This window comes from Physeter macrocephalus, chromosome 4, assembly GCF_002837175.3.
Source record: "Physeter macrocephalus isolate SW-GA chromosome 4, ASM283717v5, whole genome shotgun sequence".
Classification (NCBI taxonomy): Eukaryota; Metazoa; Chordata; class Mammalia; order Artiodactyla; family Physeteridae; genus Physeter; species Physeter macrocephalus.
In genome coordinates, this window is record NC_041217.1 from 146,419,664 (window position 1) to 146,436,935 (window position 17,272).

Here is a 17,272-nt window from a genome sequence, read left to right on the forward strand (position 1 = left end):
GTGCCGCGGAGCGGCTGGGCCCATGAGCCATGGCTGCCGAGCCTGCGCGTCCGGAGCCTGTGCTCCGCAACGGGAGAGGCCACAACAGGGGGAGGCCCGCATACCACAAAAAAAAAAAAAAAAAGATGTTAAAAAAAAAAGGATGACAAAATTAAAGAAAAATTTAGAAGAAAAAAAAAAAAGTCTGCTGTTAACTATCCTTGCAAAAGGCAGTGAAGCCTGAACAGGGATGATGCAAGTGAGCAGAGAAGGGAGGTGGTGATGGCACACAGTGGGAAGCAAATCAGAGGAGGAAAACAGGACACTGAGCATTCATCCCCAGGAAACTGGGATAACTGTGGAACCATTTCACTGAAGTTAGAGAAGAGGGAAAGCAGAGTTTTCAGGAAAAGTTGATGAGAGTGGTTCTGGGAACCTTGAATGTGAGATGTTAGAGGAAGGCAGAGATGAGATAACTAGTAGGCAGATGTGGATTTATCCATTCATTCATTTTCTCTGTGTGTTCAACAGTTATTAAACATCGAGTATTTGTGTATTTAAAAGCTATATGCCACTAGAGTCAGAAAAGTAATCTCAAAGAGTTGCTGTCTAGTGAAGAGACACATATAAAAAATAATTGTACTGCCCTGCCTGGAGAGGGTCCTCAGAGCCTTTACAGATGAGGTCATATTTGAACTGGGTTTTGAAGTGGCAAAGGAAAGAGAACTACCATTCATTGACATCTTATTACTGTGTTCCAGGACATTCACTAGGCCTTTTACATATAATATTTACCTTAAACCTAGGATGTGGAAAATTATGTAATAATTGCTAATAAAATTATGGAGTTTGGGACTCTAAAACAAGGTTTGTCTAACTTCAACTAGGGCTCTTTCCACTGCCAGAATGCTTCCCATCTTGAAGGATAAAAAGGAGAGAGGAGGATGAGAATTCTGGTTTTAGAGTCAGACTTCATGCCACTCTGAGTACTTGGAATATAGTACTGACGAACCTAACTAGTCAACAAATGGTAGTTTTAAAATAGTAGGAGAGGGCTTCCCTGGTGGCGCAGTGGTTGAGAGTCCGCCTGCCAATGCAGGGGACACGGGTTTGTGCCCCGGTCTGGGAGGATCCCACATGCCGCGGAGCAGCTGGGCCCGTGAGCCATGGCCGCTGAGCCTGCGCGTCCGGAGCCCATGCTCCGCGACGGGAGAGGCCGCAACAGTGAGAGGCCCGCGTACCGCAAAAAAAAAAAAAAAAAAAAAACACGGTAGGAGAGGGACTTCCCTGGTGGTCCAGTGGTTGGGAATCCGCCTTCCAATGCAGGGGATGCGGGTTTGATCCATGGTCGGGGAACTAAGATCCCATATGCCATGGGGCAACTAAGCCCACGCGCAGCAACTAGAGAGAAGCCTGCGCGCTGCAACGAAGACCCAGAGCAGCCAAAAGAAAAAAAGAAAAAAAAAAACCAGTAGGAGTTTGTTAGGGAGCAAGTAGGTGGGGCATTCCAGGCAGAGGAACTATTTGTTACCAAAAAGGGGGGGGGGGTGCTTCTTTGGTGTGCAGTGGTTAAGAATCCGCCTGCCAATGCAGGGGACACGGGTTCAAGCCCTGGTCTGGGAAGATCCCACATGCCACGGAGCAACAAAGCCTGTGCGCCAGAACTACTGAGCCTGCGCTCTAGAGCCTGCGAGCCACGACTACTGAGCCCGCGTGCCACAACTACTGAAACTCGCATGCCTAGAGCCCGTGCTCTGCAACAGGAGAAGCCACCGCAGTGAGAAGCCCACGCACTGCACAGAAGAGTAGCCCCCGCTCACCGCAACTAGAGAAAGCCCGCACGCAGCAGTGAAGACCCAGCGCAGCCAAAACTAAATAAAATAAAATGAAATTAATTTTTTTTAAAAAAGGAGGCAAAACATGCCATGTCTAGGAAAAGACAAGTGGATGGCTGGTAGTTGGGAAGTGGTGGGGAGAAGTAAGACTAAAGCCAAATGATGGAGGTCTTTATAACAGCTCAGGTGAGAGTTTAGGGGTCACATTAGCTCCATGATTTTAACAATTTGAATGATTAAACAATTACAAATAACTGGTTTTTCTAATGAAGTTCACCTAGGAACAGATTGCAGTAGAAGAGCACTGAGTATGCCTACATCCACTGAATAGACTGAAAGGAATTCAGGAGGCGAGAAGAGAATGAAGCATCAGGGAATTGAGAAGGGAAAGAGGGACGGGTTCAGAAAAGATAGGTAACAAGTAATCTCTCCTTCTACAAAAACAGATTTTTTAAAGCTGACCATTGAATGTAATATGAAGACAAGATTTTTGCTTATTTATTGAAAGAGCTGTTTCATTAAAATGGGGATAGAGTTGAGTGTTGCAGGGAATTAAATAGTAAGAATGAACAAGTGAAAGACAGCAGATACTGACTTATGCAGAAAAGTTTGGAAATAAAAGGATTGTAGTAAAAGGGAAAATATATCTTTGTTTTTTTCCCCTTCACTTCAGTAAGGTGGCTTAGCATGTTTGTAGATAAAATGGAAGAACTTACTAGAGAGAGATTAAAGATACAAAGGAGAAATAATTGATAAATTCATAAAGGAATGAGAACAAACGGATGTAGAATGGTAGAAAGGGAGGGGGACCTATCAAAGGAACTTGAGATGCAAAGGAGAGAATTGGGGAGAGTTTGGATCCAGTGACGAAATTTTTTTTAATAACTTTATTATATTTTTAAATTTATTTTTGGCTGCATTGGGTCTTCATTGCTGCCCGTGGGCTTTCTCTAGTTGCGGCAAGTAGGGGCTACTCTTCTTTGCGGTGCACGGGCTTCTCATTGCAGTGGCTTCTCTTGTCGCAGAGCACAGGCTCCAGGCACGCGGGCTTCAGTAGTTGTGGCACACGGGCTCTAGAGCGCAGGCTCAGTAGTTGTGGCACATGGGCTTAGTTGCTCCATGGCATGTGGGATCTTCCCAGGCCAGGGATTGAACCCACGTACCCCGCGTTGGCAGGCAAATTCTTAACCACTGTGCCACCAGGGAAGCCCCAGATCCAGTGACTTCTGACGTCAGTCCAATAGGAGAAGACAAGATCATTTGAGGTGGAGAGTTGAGGTTGATTTGGAGTTAGGAGAAAAGGAGAGGATATTTTAAAAAGAAAACAGTAGCTGATATGTGATTCACTTTAGTGGATTCCTTTTTTTCCCTTCCTTTATTGATTGATTGACTGAAGTGTGGTTGATGTACAATATATAAGTTACAGGTATACAATATAGTGATTCATAATTCTTAAAGGTTACACTCCATTATTCCTCCTGTTGTACAATATATCCTTGTAGCTTATTTTATACGTAATAGTTTGTGCCTCACCTTAGTGGATTTCTATATATATAATTCCTCTAATAAAGGGGGTACAGGGCATAATGGTTTTCTCTAGTGAGCAGCCAAACACTATATAATATAGTGTTTGAATTACTGAAAATTAAGTTGGAATAAAGTTGGACAGAGATGTCAGTATCCTGTTGCATGTAACACTGCCTGGTAAAACTATCGTACTACTGTAGCAGACACTCACCTGTTTCTGTGCCCTGAGGTGGCAATATTAAAAGAAAGACGAGGCATCTGGTGACCCTGTGCAACTCTGGGAAACTATTGTCTTTGATATTTAGCCTGAATAAGCAGCCATCTTTCGATTTTCATCAGTGCAAGAAAAAAAATAATTTCCATTCCAGTTAGGTCGTTGTCTCTTTTATCTGCTGGCATGCTCTTTTTGGAGGCATTGTGGAAAACAATATTGTATCCTAGTTGAGTAACCTTGGACAAATTACATAACTTTCTTAATGTCAGTGTAATTCTCTATAAAAATTTGACATAATTATACCGTATTGGGTTAAGAATTAAAATAGATCAAACATCTGGTACATAGTAGATAACTCTGTTAAGTTTATTCCTTTCTTTAGCCTATAGTATCTTCTTTAATAACAAGAAAGAAATCCTTTTCACTCAGACCCTTCCTTTGTCCTAGAGATCTGTTGGTTCTAATTGTTTCATTTTGGAAAAACAGACTTTTTTACTTTCTTTAGCCTCACTCCATTGATGTGCCTCAGACAAGAGTGATTGACTCAGGAAAAATGGAGTATTCCATCTACACTATGCTGCCATCATAGTTGTGGACAGGGCCAGAGTGACAGAATGGGCCCAGACCCCACAAGGCCGAGCAAAAGAAGGGCCTCTGGACTAAACCAGGATTGTCCAGCCATTTATATTGCCCACCCTGGCCTGTAACTAGCCTCCTGCCATCAGTGTTCCTAGAAAACATCATTTTTCTGATGTACTCTTTGGAGGCAGGGGTGGGGGGTTGTCAGGATTACATCAGAGGTTAACAAACAGCACACTCTAAAAGAAAACATTTGGGGGGGTCAAATAAGTTTAGAAAATGCTGTGTAGTATTTCTGCCTCTCAATTCACATATATAGTTAAGTGCTTTGAGAAACAGCACAGTAAAAGAAACCTATTGTCGAACTATATTCAGCCTAGCATCTCCCAGGCTTATTGGACTAGGGCTCTGTTTCTGAGAAATACCTGTTAATATCCCATGGCTTTTCTGGTTCCTGTCTGCCTTTTTCCTTCAGGGTTATATACCTCCCAATCGTGTTGAGACAGGTGAACTCTTGGAATTCATGTTTGCACATAACATTTCACTGTTTATGATCTTACAGGCTGAGCTTCTGTCTGCATGCTGTTCTGACTGATTTGTTCTTTCTTCCCATGTAGCCCAGTGCGTGGAAAGCTAACAGAATGGAACACAAATCAGGATCCCTTTCCTCTAGCCGGGAGTCTGCTTTTACCAGTCCAATCTCTGTTACCAAATCAGTAGTACTGGCTGGTGGTATAGTTTTAAGCTCTCCCAAAGAGAGCCCCGCCAGCACTCCTCCAATTGAGATCAGCTCCTCTCGAATCTCTGTTACCAAACCAGTAGTACTGGCTGGTGGTATAGTTTTAAGCTCTCCCAAAGAGGTGAGTGAGAATAAAGCTAAGCAGCCTTTTCTAAAGTTGCCATTTCCCATTTACTTAAACTGAGGTAAGTGTTGTGACATGTACAGCTCTAACTCCATTTCCTTTGTAGTTATGCTTAGCTCAAAGTCATTTTTTTACTGGTGATTCCCATTAGCATCCAAAGATGGGCAGTAGCTGGGTGGGGTCATTGCCCTTTAGTAAACCAGGATTGGCCTGTGTTTGACTGGCGTTACGCTGGTGTCTGGAGAAAGATCGGAGAGGTGCTATTTAAACCATCTGGTTTTAACTGTAAGAACTCTGCAGAGCTGAAGTCTGTTTAAATGAAAAGGATAGGGGTTTTTTTGGTAAAAGAGTAATAAATAGGCTACCAGATTCTGGAAAGCAGTACCATGTAGAAGTGACCTAGAAAATCCCAGTACTTACTCTTTGCTGTCAAGAGCAACCTATTTGTGGTATTTGTCCAGAGCCCCGCCAGCACTCCTCCAATTGAGATCAGCTCCTCTCGTCTGACCAAGTTGACCCGCCGAACTACTGACAGGAAGAGCGAGTTCTTGAAGACTCTGAAGGATGACCGGAATGGAGATTTCTCAGAGAGCAGAGACTGTGAGAAGCTGGAGGATGTAAGAGCAAAGGGTTTTTCTGGGGCAACATAAGTGTTTTTCTATGTTACACATGTACTTTTTGTTCTTAAGGGAGAAAGATGTGGTACATTTTTTATTTTATTTTATTTTATTTATTTATTTATTTATTTTGTGGTACGCGGGCCTCTCACTGTTGTGGCCTCTCCCGTTGCGGAGCACAGGCTCCGGACGCACAGGCTCAGCGGCCATGGCTCACGGGCCTAGCCACTCCGCGGCATGCGGGATCTTCCCGGACCGGGGCACGAACCCGTGTCCCCTGCATTGGCAGGCGGATTCTCAACCACTGCGCCACCAGGGAAGCCCCGGTACATTTTTTAAATGACAGAGATTTGTCTGGAGGAGTAACAGTCTGTGATAAAGTAAGTTCAGTTCTTTGTTCAGCATATTTCAAATTAGGGCTCATTTCAATGATAGCTGCCTTGGGACTTACTGCTCTTAAACAGGGCAGCACTGCTTATGCCTTGAATTGAAGTTGGTAAGACGTTGGTAAATTATAGAAGCTTTTTAAGGATGGACTGATTATTTATTTATTTATTTATAAATATTCATTCATTCATTCGTTCATTCATGCTGCTCCAGGTCTTAGTTGTGGCATGCAAACTCTTAGTTGCAGCATGCAGACTTCTTAGTTGCGGCATGCATGCAGGATCTAGTTCCCTGACTGGGGATTGAACCTGGGCCCCCAGCATTGGGAGCACAGAGTCTTACCCACTGGACCACCAGGGAAGTCCCTTTAAGGATTATATTTAATTCTAATATAAGAAAATCTGACGAACAGAACCGTAAAACAAGAGGGTTTCTTTTGGGTATCCTGCAACAGGAAGGTTAGAGTTCCCTGTCCAAGAGGGTAATGGCAGCTCATTCATATTATCAGGAAACTTCTAAGTTTTGGTTGCCTTGGAACTAGGGTAGTTGTGCTCCCATCCACATTCTAGTTAGGGAAAGGACAGAGCCAAAAACCTGAAAAGGGATGTCTGTCCCCTTTTTAAATGCTTTCTTAAAAGCCACCCCTGCAATTTCCACTTACATTTTATTGGCCAACTGTCAAATAGCCACTCCTAGCTGCAAGGGAGCCTAAGAAAGTGAACTTTTTAAAAGCTGAGCGCATTGGTTCCTTAGTCCAAATCAGTAAGGAAGAATAGAAAATTGATATTGCATAGGCATCTAGTAGCTTCTGCCACAGTTGACATAACCTGAAGTTAAGATGGTAGCCAGTTAGTATCCTTTGGAAATCTTATTAGCAAGGTGAGCAAGTTCTCGTTTTTAAGTGGGAAAAACCTATTGGCTGATATCCTCTTCTAAAAAGCATTTTCCTGGGTTCTGACTTCTTAATCTCTTAGATTGCTTATCTTGCCCCAAAGGAGTAGTAAACCAAATATGTCCTTCCTTTCCTTATTGCAGTCAGAGGACAACAGCACACCTGAACCAAAAGAAAATGGAGAGGAAGGCTGTCATCAGAATGGTCTTGCTCTCCCCGTAGAAGATGAAGGGGAGGTCCTCTCTCACTCTTTGGAAGCAGAGCACAGGTAAGTGAGGATCAGATCACAAGGCATGCTGTGTATGGCCTACAAGGAGTTTCAGCATACTTAAGACATTTCAGAGTCCAGTACGGAGAGAAGTGCCCCCAGCACCACACCTTGTTCTCTCTGTGTGCCACAGGTTGGCCTGTTGCCCACTGGGTATTCCTTTACAGACTCAGCTAGCGTTTTCACACCCTCCTCTCCAAGGCTTTCTTGTAGTTTAGTTTCAGACTCAGTTTACGGCTCCAGTTGGAAGGGGTGGGGTGGGGTGAGACCTGTTTCCTGGTGCTGTTGTGGTGGCCCCTTGGCCCCAGTGAGCAGTTACCACAAGACCCCTTTAAGGGGCCTTGGGATTCATGAGGCCCGAAGGTAATGGAGCTTGTTCTTTAAATGAGGGCCTTGAACACAGAGCCAGCCAAGCTGTGTGGGCAACTGGATGGCAGATGGGGCCTGCCAAGTACCTTCCTGAAAAGGGGCTCCTGTGCAGAGGAACTTTAAAAGGAGTCAACAAGATCACAAGGTTATGGAGTCCATAATGCCATGAAATTAAAAGAGAACTTAGGTACATGTGGCTATGTGCTAATTTGCTCACAGGAGACAAAGTGAGATTTCTTCTGTTTCGTCTGTGGGATAGTTTGACTCTATACTGCTACTTCTACCGTCCCTTCTCTATAGCTCTTATGCTCTCCAAAGAGCAACTGCAGAGATCCTCCATCTAATTCCAAGCACCTAAGTAGTCATAATTAAAGCTTATCCCACTGAGAAGAAAAGAAAAACCCAAGTTTCTTCTCTAACATCTAAGTGGGTACCATTGCCCCTGGGCTGGAAGGTTGTGGACTTCTCACTTAAAGGTATATTTTCTTTGCCTGACCTGCTTCCACCAGGTTATTGAAAGCAATGGGATGGCAGGAGTATCCTGAAAATGATGAGAATTGCCTTCCCCTCACAGAGGATGAGCTCAAAGAGTTCCACATGAAGACAGAGGAGGTATGTCATAAACTTTTGCTGGAGACCAGTTAATGACTAGGAGAGAAAGGAGTTAGGATAATCATTGCTCTTAGGAAGCCCCAGTTTAGGGTGTGAGAAAGACCTTGAAAAAGAAAAGTTACTTAATAAGTTGCCATTGTAGAAATATGGAAGAGCATCTCATTCTGCCCAGGCCAGTGGTGGACACAAAAACCAGGTCAGTAGTTAGCAGATTTCAGAAAGCAGTATGTTATTTCATCCTGGAAGCTCTAACTTCTTATCAGAACCACAAGGCTATATTCCCAAGGTTATGGGCTGAGCCCTTGGTCTCTGGCTAAGCAGGCTAACCCTCTGCTTCCAGCGCTGTGGTTTACCTCTGGTACTCCAGCCAGAGCCAAGAAGCCAAATAGCCTATCTGAATTTCTTCAACAAATGCCTGGATTCTTTCTCTGAGTAAAACACTGCCAGGTCTCTACAAACTTCATGAAACTTACGTTCTGGTGGTATATATTTAAAGCATAAATAACAATGGTGTTAAAATCCTATAAAGTATAGGTTGACATAAAGATTTTGCTACTCAGAACTCTGTTCCCCTGTCATTGTCATCACCTGAGAACTTGTCGAAATAGGAAATCTCAAACTGTACCCCAGACATATTGAATCAGTCTGCATTTTAAAGAGATCCTTAGGTGATTCATTGGCACATTACAGTTTGAAAAGCACTGCTATAAGAAATCTTCAGTCTCTTAGAAGGGTCCCCCTCTACATTCTGCCTAGAATTGAATTGAGGCCTGGCCTTTCCCAGGTCCCATGGGCCAGTGTAGTTACTGATGGTTGTCTTTTTCTTTCTTTCCCATGCCAACCACAGCTGAGAAGAAATGGCTTTGGGAAGAATGGCTTCTTGCAGAGCCGAAGTTCTAGCCTATTCTCCCCTTGGAGAAACACTTGTAAAGCAGAGTTTGAGGACTCAGAAACGGAAACAAGTAGCAGTGAAACATCTGATGACGATGCCTGGAAGTAGGCATATAAATGCTTACTGTTAAATCTGACCCAGTAAACTCGGCTTGTGTGTTTAGGGGTTATACAGAAGAAATCGTTCTTTTCCTTTTCTTATGTTGTTGTTGAATACTTCATGCACAAGGGAAATAATCATATCCCAAAGAGAGAGAGAGCGATTGGCTTGTTTAGCTTTTGTTGTTGTTCTTCCCTGTTATCTGCTTAATAGAACTTCGTGTGGTGGGAAAGATTTTTAAAACACACAAACATACACACAGTATATTTGGGGCAATGCTCAGGTGGGAGCTGGCAGGGCAGAGAGGAGGAGACACTGGTCTGCAGCAGTAGCTTCTACTACCAGCCCTTGGGGCACTCACCCCTGTGCTCAAGCAATCATTGTCAATGACAAAGTGACTATTGAATTTATAATTGTATTAAATTAATGCTAATAATTTGGATATTTTATTTTATTTCTGGCTGCTCGGGTAACATTAGCCCTTAACCCAGCATATATGGTTCTTTCCCTTTTTTTTTTTTTTTCTTTCTGGGTACAGCTGTAAAATATTTGGATATAGGAAATGTGTTATTCTTGCAGCCTTGATATTCAGGGTGGATTGTAAAATATACATTTTTGTGAGATTTCAAAGATTAAGATTATTTTGATAACATTATTTACAGATTTAAAAGATGTGGTTATCACAAGTCTGTTGAGGGGGAAAACTACTGCATAAAATAACTAACTTGGAATAAATATTTTGCATCAGTTTGGATTGTCTTGTGTAAGAAGTATATTTTCTTTAAAATTAGATGAGTGGATTCTTTTTTAGGGGAAATACTACTTTTAGAGGTCTGAGGGAAATCTGAATTCAGACACACCTGTTTCTCCTTTTAGCAGATATGTTTTTGATGCAGAAAAACCTGTGCAATAAACTACCAGTAATAAAATCAGAAACCCAAGTTTCCTTTCTGAAACTGTTTTTCACTGCCCATGTATTTACCAGTGTGCCTATTTTAAGGAAGTCTGTGCCTCAATTTTTCTGCTAAATAGGGTGTCCTGGGCATTGTGCAAGGCCCTGGGAATGCAAGGAGCACCCAGCTCAGTAGGGTTACATAAAAAATGGAACCTTAGGCCAAGATCTGATGAACAATTAGAAGTTAAACTAAACAACAGATACTGACACTGGCACTCTTCGGCCAGCCCTACAGCACATGGTCCCTAGTGGATATAGAGGCCCGAGATCATGCTCTAATGGGAGACAAGCAAAGGAATAACAGGCCTGACCACTTGTTAGAAGGGTAAAATTAACTTGTAGTGTAGGCTCCAGAAGGGGTAGAGACTAGAGGTAGAGAAACCAGCATGATAATATTGCTAGATTCTAAAGGCTAGGAAGGCAGAGATCTTATGTGCCATAAGGTACTGTAGTCTCTCCTGCTAGTAGTATAAGCATTCCACATGTGAACTGTGGAAATGGTGGTTGAGATAGAACAGAAAGAACTATATCATATTTAATTGAGTATATCATCTATTTTAAGACATTTTATGTACTAATAAGAAAACTTGCCAGTTATGACACTCCATTAATTGTGAATCCTGATTTCAGTGTTAAAATATGAAAAAATGTGCATCGTAGGATCAATGAAATACTATAAAATGAACTATAAATTGGAAATGAGAAGTAGGTTGACATAGAGATATCCTGTATGTTTGGCCTTCGGCTTTGCCACTTAGTAGCCTTCTCAGAACAAATTTCTAAAAATGTACCTCTTTTCCACTTGGAATTGAGCTGGACAATTGAGATTCCATACTTTGAAACACTTTATAACCTGCAGCTAGTCATAGCTTGGCCTTACATACCTGGGAGCGGGGGCATCACTCCCTTCCTTGTTTAGAAACATGGGGCTAGGTCAGAGCTCCTGCCTCTGTTGGATTCATATATTTGGCGGTGGGGGCGGGGGTGGCAGGGAAATCTGGTCAGCAGGAACAGGGCCTGTGTGGCCCCTGGCTAGTCCTGAGTGTCAGGGGTGGCAGGGAAATCTGGTCAACAGGAACGGGGCCTGTGTGGCCCTGGCTAGTCCTGAGTGAAGAGGTACCTTTCTGTATTTGATTCCCTCTTCTGATTCACTGTGTTCTCCCAGAACTTTCATGCCTTCGCCTGTGTTGATTATATTGGTGGGGGGGCGGCAGGGCGGTGCCTAGGGGCAGGAACTAGGAGTTAGGGAGCCTTGGTGTGACTTGGTTATGCAAAAGATGTTACTTCCAGAGAGGCACCGTGCAAGGAAAAGCTTTTAGTCTACGGGAAAGACATGGTTTCCAGGCAGAATACCTCCTCTCTCAGGTATTCCTTGGAATGGAGAATGACACTAACTTGGGTTACATCCACTTGGGCAAAACTAGAACGAACAAGATGACGCTTCCCTGCCAGAGGCTATTAAATAACCAAGACGGAGCATGTGATATGGGCTCAGCTAGTTTAGGAGGCAGCTCTTTGCTCCCCTTTATTAATATAGGCAAGAAAACCAAGGTGTGGTGTTTAGAGACTTGCCCATACTCATGCAATGAGGTGGAACAGATTTTATGACATCTTTTTCAAGCCAGGGGCTCCTCCCTAAGGTGACCAACCGTTCCCGCTCACTCTCCAGACCTGCCCAGACCTGAGGTTGTTGCCCAGGGAGCTTTAGCTCCTCCCCAAACATAAACTTGACCGGTAAACCTGGGCTTTCCTCTCTGCCTCTGGCTGTTTCATCTTCCTTTCCCTTTCCCCTGCCCCTCTGTCCTGTCTTCTGCAGGTCTTGGCTGGTATCAGGAAAGGAGTCCCATCTCATGGCCTCCCACTCCGGGGAGCCAGGGCTCCTGCCCTGTGGGTCCTGTGACATGGTTTTCCGTTCCTGGGCCCTGCTGGCCGCCCACGCTCAGCGCTTCTGCATTGGCCGTCAGCCGCGGGAGCTGACAGTTGGAGAACAGCACCCAATAGCCACTGAACCACGGGTACCCAGGGTAAGGGTCTCCTCCATGGCCATGAGAGGGTACTGAAGTGACTGTAACTCTCAGAGGATTCCTCACCCCATACCCTGTACCCAGGTTGTGCCACAAGAACACCAGGGCCTCCCAGACCAGGAGGCCAGCAAATCAGCTCGGAAGAGGCTAACAGATGAGGTACACCTGGATTTCCCCACTGAGCATCCCCCCAAAACCTACAGATCACGCGTGGGTCAGATAACCCCAACATAGAGATTGCGGGTTACTGTTACCTCCAGGTGCAGCGGCTGCGGCTGTATCTGCAGGAAATGCGACCCAGCATGACAGAGGTCCCCAGCGGGTCACAGGGGCCCTGGAGGCGGTCAGAGGCACCGACTCAGGGTCCCAACTACGAGGCTGCTGGGAGCCCCGGCGAGCGGCTGCGGGCGCTGCACCGGGCTCACGCAAGGCGCTTGGCAGAGACCAAGGCACAGAGCTGTGCCCTGGAGCGACGCGGCGAGGGTAAGGGAAAAGAGGAGGACTAGGGCCCACCCTCCCCCTTGGCTTGAGGTCGCCCGACCCGTTCTGATTTGATCTCTTACCCCCTCAGAACTGAGCCGGCAACTCCAAGGTTGGACTTGGACCCGGGACGGGAAATCACGCATATTCAGCCTGGAGCGAGAGCTTCGAGAACTCCGGGCAGAGGCCGGGCGAACGCGGGGTGCTCTAGAGGAGTTAGGGGCGCACGTTCAGCAGCTACAGGCCAACCCCGGGTGAGGCCGACGAGCCGGATCCCGGTAGCTCCGAGTCACCGGCTGGCGGGGGGGCGGGCCGGAGCGGGGGGGCGGGGCCTGGCCCGGCTGGACACGCGAGGTACGCGCCCGGACTCGGCGGGAAGGCCGCGGGAGTGAGGTCGGGAAGGGGCGGTGCTGCCGGAAGTCCGGGGTCTGGGTCCTTGATTCCGCCCCCGCGCCGGCCGTCCTCCACCCCAGGACCCGGCTGAACGCCTTACGAGAGGCAGAACTCTGTGGTCCGGGGCTACAGGCAAACCCAGGGACTCTGGCTGCGGAGATCGGGTAAGATCCGGGCCCCGAGGTGGGCACTGGGCAAAGCGCTGATCGATCCTGGGAAAACGCTTCTGCCTTCTTGTCCGCTACTCCCTAGGGCCCTGCGTGAGGCCTACATTCGAGGCGGGGGCCGGGACACTGGCGTTCTGGGCTGGATATGGCACTTACAAGTGGAGGCGTCAGCTCTGGAGCTTGGGCGGTCGCGGACTCGCAGGGGTGAACATGAGAGGGCCAGCCAGGAGGGCCTTAACCCTGGGGAGAGAAAAGGGCGATGAGGGAGGACGTCTTTGGCTTGGGAACCGCTTGAGCAAAAACCCAAGGTAGAACATCTGTCTTTGCGGGGGTGCCTGGAATGTTAGCCGACAAGTCCAGGCTTGTCCAGAGAGTCCTAAGGCTGGAGAGCTGCTCAGAGCAGCTGGTCACCAGCTGTCAGAGGTGACAGGTCAGACTTGTTCAATCGCAGGAAGACAGGCAGGTGCCGCATTCCAGGAGCTTCTAGCAGTGGAGGCTGAAAATCGGCGCCTGGAGGCAGAAATCCTGGCTTTGCAGATGCAGAGGGGTGCAGGCCGGGTGCCCTGGGGTCAGTGAGCACCCAATTCCACCCCGCCTAGCCCTCCCCAGCAGGCCAGGCTCATGGGAAGGGGTTAGAGGCACCATGCACGGGGAATAAGACCTGTGTCTGAGACCCATCAGTCCGTGTCCATGCCGATCTCCAGGTGTCCGTATGGGTTTCGCTCTTGGGGGAGAGGTACCTCAGCCCAGTTACTTGCTGTGTCCTGCTCAAGGGCGCCCTACTCTTCCCCTGCACCTAGGGCACAGGGAGCCGAGACTTGTGGCCAATCCCAGCCCACGCCTGAGAAGGAGGGAAGATCCCCCAAGCCTCCCGCCTCCAGTGGCTCCCCCGCTTCCGCCGCTTCCACACTCCACAGGCGTCCTATTCTTGGGTGGCGCTGAAAAGGCTGTGAGCACCCAGGGGTTGGGACAGGGGCAGTTCTGCTCTGTGCAGCTGGGGGAGCATAGAGCACCTAGGAGGCTTTCTGGAGGAATTGACTCTTCCCCTGCAGTCGCAGCTTCCTGGAACCATGACCAGGAACCTGGGCCTGGATCCACACTTCCTCCTGCCCACAACTGACGTTCTGGGCCCTGCACCCTATGACCCTGGGTGAGGCCTGCTCCCTTGACATCCTCTGTGACTTGGTCACCACTGCTGGTTAAGGAGACCCACTAGGGCCTGCTAGGGTGGGGGGACTGGCTGGGGGTTGGGAGGGTGAGAGGAGGACTTGTGTGTGTGTGTGCACTTGAGGCCTGTGTTTCCTAGGGCTGGCCTTGTCATTTTCTATGACTTCCTGCGTGGTCTTGAGGCTTCTTGGATTTGGGTGCAACTAATGACTGGCTTGGCCCGAGATGGACAGGATACAGGAGGGACCACAGCGTTGCCCCCAGCCCTTTGCTTGCCCCCACCTCCAGCTCCTGGGCCCATGGGCAACTGTGCCATCCTTGCCAGCAGGCAGCCTATACCCAGGTCAGTAGGTGGGGATTTATGATGTTGGTGCTTTTTGCCGCAATTGAGGCTTGTCCCTCATTCTGCCACATTTTCTCATCTGTATACAGGGCCACTGGCCCTAAGGGCCAAGTCCTAGAACGGGAGCAGAGCCACTTCTGGCTCCTGACACCTGTTTTTGGTTGCTCTAGACTACCACCCTCACCATCAGTATCCTTGGTCTGTGAGCTGCAGGCCTGGCAGGGGCTGGCATGGGCTAAGGCACCACTGCCAAAAGCCTGGGCCTCACTGGTGCTATTTGACCGGGATCAGAGGGTGCTAAGTGGTCGTTGGCGTCTCCCACTTCGGACCCTTCCTCTGGACCCCAGCCTTAGCTTTGGGCAGCTGAATGGGATTCCCCAGGTGAGTGTGGAGGATGGGGACTGGGTCCTCCACGGTACAGATGCAGTACCATTTCACCTCTTCCCAGGTAGGTCAGGCCGAGCTCTTTCTGAGGCTGGTGAATGCAAGAGATGCAGATGTCCAGACACTGGCAGAGATCAATCCAGCAAGTGCCCACGAGTACCAGTACCCACCTCTGGTGAGGGCCCAACTATAGCTGGGGAACCCACAGCTGTGGCTGATGTGGTTAATAACCAGCATTTGTTGACCACTATGTATGTGCCAACCCACTAGGAAATGTCTTCTGTGAATTAACTCATGTGACCCTCACATATCCTATTAGGTATGTACTACTGTGCAAACAAATAAAATCAGAGCACAAGGTTTAACTTGGTTCACAGTAAGCAGTTGACTCTAAGGTGGTCTGATGCCAGAACCTGTGCTGTTAACCTCTACATAAACCTTTTGCTAAAGATCTACCTTCTCCTTGTTCCACAGGTGCCCAACTCATCTTCACTGGAGGCCAGCTCCCTGGCCCCAACAGCCGGCTTTGTTGACCCCCCTCCTCCTGAAGACCCCCACCAGCGGCAGAGTCAAGCACAGAGAAGAGGGTTTGGGCCCTCAGCACAGCTTTGACCCACCCCCACTGGCTTTCTGAGTCCAGAAGAATGGGTGTATGAATAGCTTCACAGGCACAGGACTGGGGCCTAGACTGAGGCCTGTTCTCCCATCTGCAGCTTTACTACTCTGTGTTCTGACAGAGGGTCTGGAAGCAAATACAGATGTGAACACATAACATGAGCTCCAATCACAGCTCTACCACCTTCCACAAGTACTTTTGGCCTTTCTTATTATCCTGTAAAAAAGACTGATGTGAGGATTAAACAGATATGTCAGGTATTTACAGTATTGCCTGGCACATAAGAAAATTCTCTGAAAGGTGACTTGGAGACAGTCTTTCATCCAGCTAAAGGAACTTGATGAACTCATTCCCACCTGTTTTTTTTTTGCTAAAGCTAGTCTTACTGCCCACTTTATCCAAATCCAAGCTTCTTCAGGACATCGTCCAGGAAGCCTTCCAGGTTCTCAAGGTCACCATGAAACAGGGAGCTCCTGTAGCTGTATATACTTACAGAAAGACAACTCAGTCATGTTCCTCCCAAGTTGGCGGCGGGGATGGTCACAAGTGAAACCTGAATTGTTATATTGGGTGTGGCCCCAGACCCCAGTGTCAGCCAAAGGTCAAAGGCCTGGTAGTCAAGAGCTCCCTCCACCTCCAACATTGGATATTCAAACTGCAGGTTCTAACCTGCTGTCTGTACAGTGCAGCAAAGTAGCCCTATGAATGCTGGAAATACTAAACCCCTTAGGTAGTAGAGGGCAGGCACTGTTTGGAATTCAGATCCAAATACTGCCTGGTGTACAGCAATTTCTTAAAGGTCAGGTCAGAGGCAGCTGAGTCATGGGTCTCACACTAGCCCTGCACCCTGGACATCAGCGAGGGCCCAATGGGATGGCTTTAGTAACAGTGCCCTAAGCACCAGCACCCTTACACTGGGCAGCCAGAATTGCTGAGCCATTATCCACCTTTCAACCCCACATTCCACTGAAATGCTCCAGGCAGCCCAGAATCCCACTCTAAGATCTTTAAACACAAGTCCAGAGACCAAGAGCTTTTTAGCATCTTTATTTAAGAAGTCAAAACTGTGGACAGGTAACAATTCCAACTGTTGATATTTTCTGTTATAACAAATATAACTCAACCAGCCAGTTCTCCCCAGAGATTCCTTCTTCCAACCACATCCAGTGTCCATCAGTCAGTCAGTCCCTTAGTCACTTTCAAACCAGAAAGCTCAATTTTCTACAATTAGCACACCAGTTTCCTCAAGGATCACTCCCTGCTCCCCAGCCCCAAGTTTTCTTCAGTTCTTTTTTCCAGGACAGGATTATGGCCCCAGTTGGAGACAAGATGGATAAGACAGGTGCCACCTAAGGCCTGGCTTAGAAGCTGTTATCAGTTCACAGTCAAAGTCCATCAAACAGTATCAGCACCAAAGAGCAAGATCTTTACCAAGTCTTGTTTTTTATAGCCCCTGCCCAGGGAGAGCACCATTCAAAGTTCACAAGACAGCTGGGTTCAGAGGATTTAGGATGGAAAAAATATAGCACCATTGGAAGATAAGGGCCTACAGCCACACTTGATTTCACCACCTCCACATTAGACAGACAGGAATCTGGATTAGAACGTCC

The 17,272-nt window shown here is 47.2% G+C and overlaps 2 protein-coding genes and 2 long non-coding RNA genes across 4 annotated transcripts in view; 2 read left to right on the top strand and 2 right to left on the bottom strand.

The window, feature by feature from the left end:
* Positions 1-5,505, bottom strand: part of LOC129392095 (uncharacterized) — a 7,785-nt gene extending 2,280 nt beyond the window's left edge. Inside the window, exons 1-2 of the long non-coding RNA XR_008617285.1 lie at positions 5,418-5,505; positions 3,553-3,791 (exon numbers count right to left, since the gene is read on the bottom strand). This is a non-coding gene — a long non-coding RNA (uncharacterized lncRNA). The remainder of the gene's footprint in view (positions 1-3,552; positions 3,792-5,417) is intronic.
* Positions 1-10,092, top strand: part of GPBP1L1 (GC-rich promoter binding protein 1 like 1) — a 52,742-nt gene extending 42,650 nt beyond the window's left edge. Inside the window, exons 8-12 of the mRNA XM_055084650.1 lie at positions 4,752-4,906; positions 5,470-5,614; positions 7,037-7,161; positions 8,040-8,142; positions 8,990-10,092. Of these exons, the coding sequence (XP_054940625.1) occupies positions 4,752-4,906; positions 5,470-5,614; positions 7,037-7,161; positions 8,040-8,142; positions 8,990-9,142 (681 nt within the window). The 3' untranslated portion in view covers positions 9,143-10,092. The remainder of the gene's footprint in view (positions 1-4,751; positions 4,907-5,469; positions 5,615-7,036; positions 7,162-8,039; positions 8,143-8,989) is intronic.
* On the bottom strand, positions 5,517-13,609 carry LOC114486234 (uncharacterized). The gene is made up of 3 exons (XR_003679638.2): positions 13,309-13,609; positions 12,676-12,799; positions 5,517-5,605 (listed from the first exon to the last, which is right to left on the bottom strand). It is a non-coding gene; the product is annotated as an uncharacterized lncRNA (long non-coding RNA).
* CCDC17 (coiled-coil domain containing 17) lies at positions 11,917-17,236 on the top strand. The gene is given in 14 exon segments (XM_028489427.2): positions 11,917-12,112; positions 12,197-12,271; positions 12,373-12,595; positions 12,684-12,846; positions 13,066-13,149; positions 13,238-13,356; positions 13,604-13,720; positions 13,953-14,101; positions 14,205-14,302; positions 14,459-14,662; positions 14,833-15,043; positions 15,111-15,221; positions 15,521-15,588; positions 15,590-17,236. Coding segments are annotated over 14 exon segments (1,887 nt in total). The 5' UTR covers positions 11,917-11,938; the 3' UTR covers positions 15,681-17,236.
* Positions 17,237-17,272: the final 36 nt, after the last annotated feature.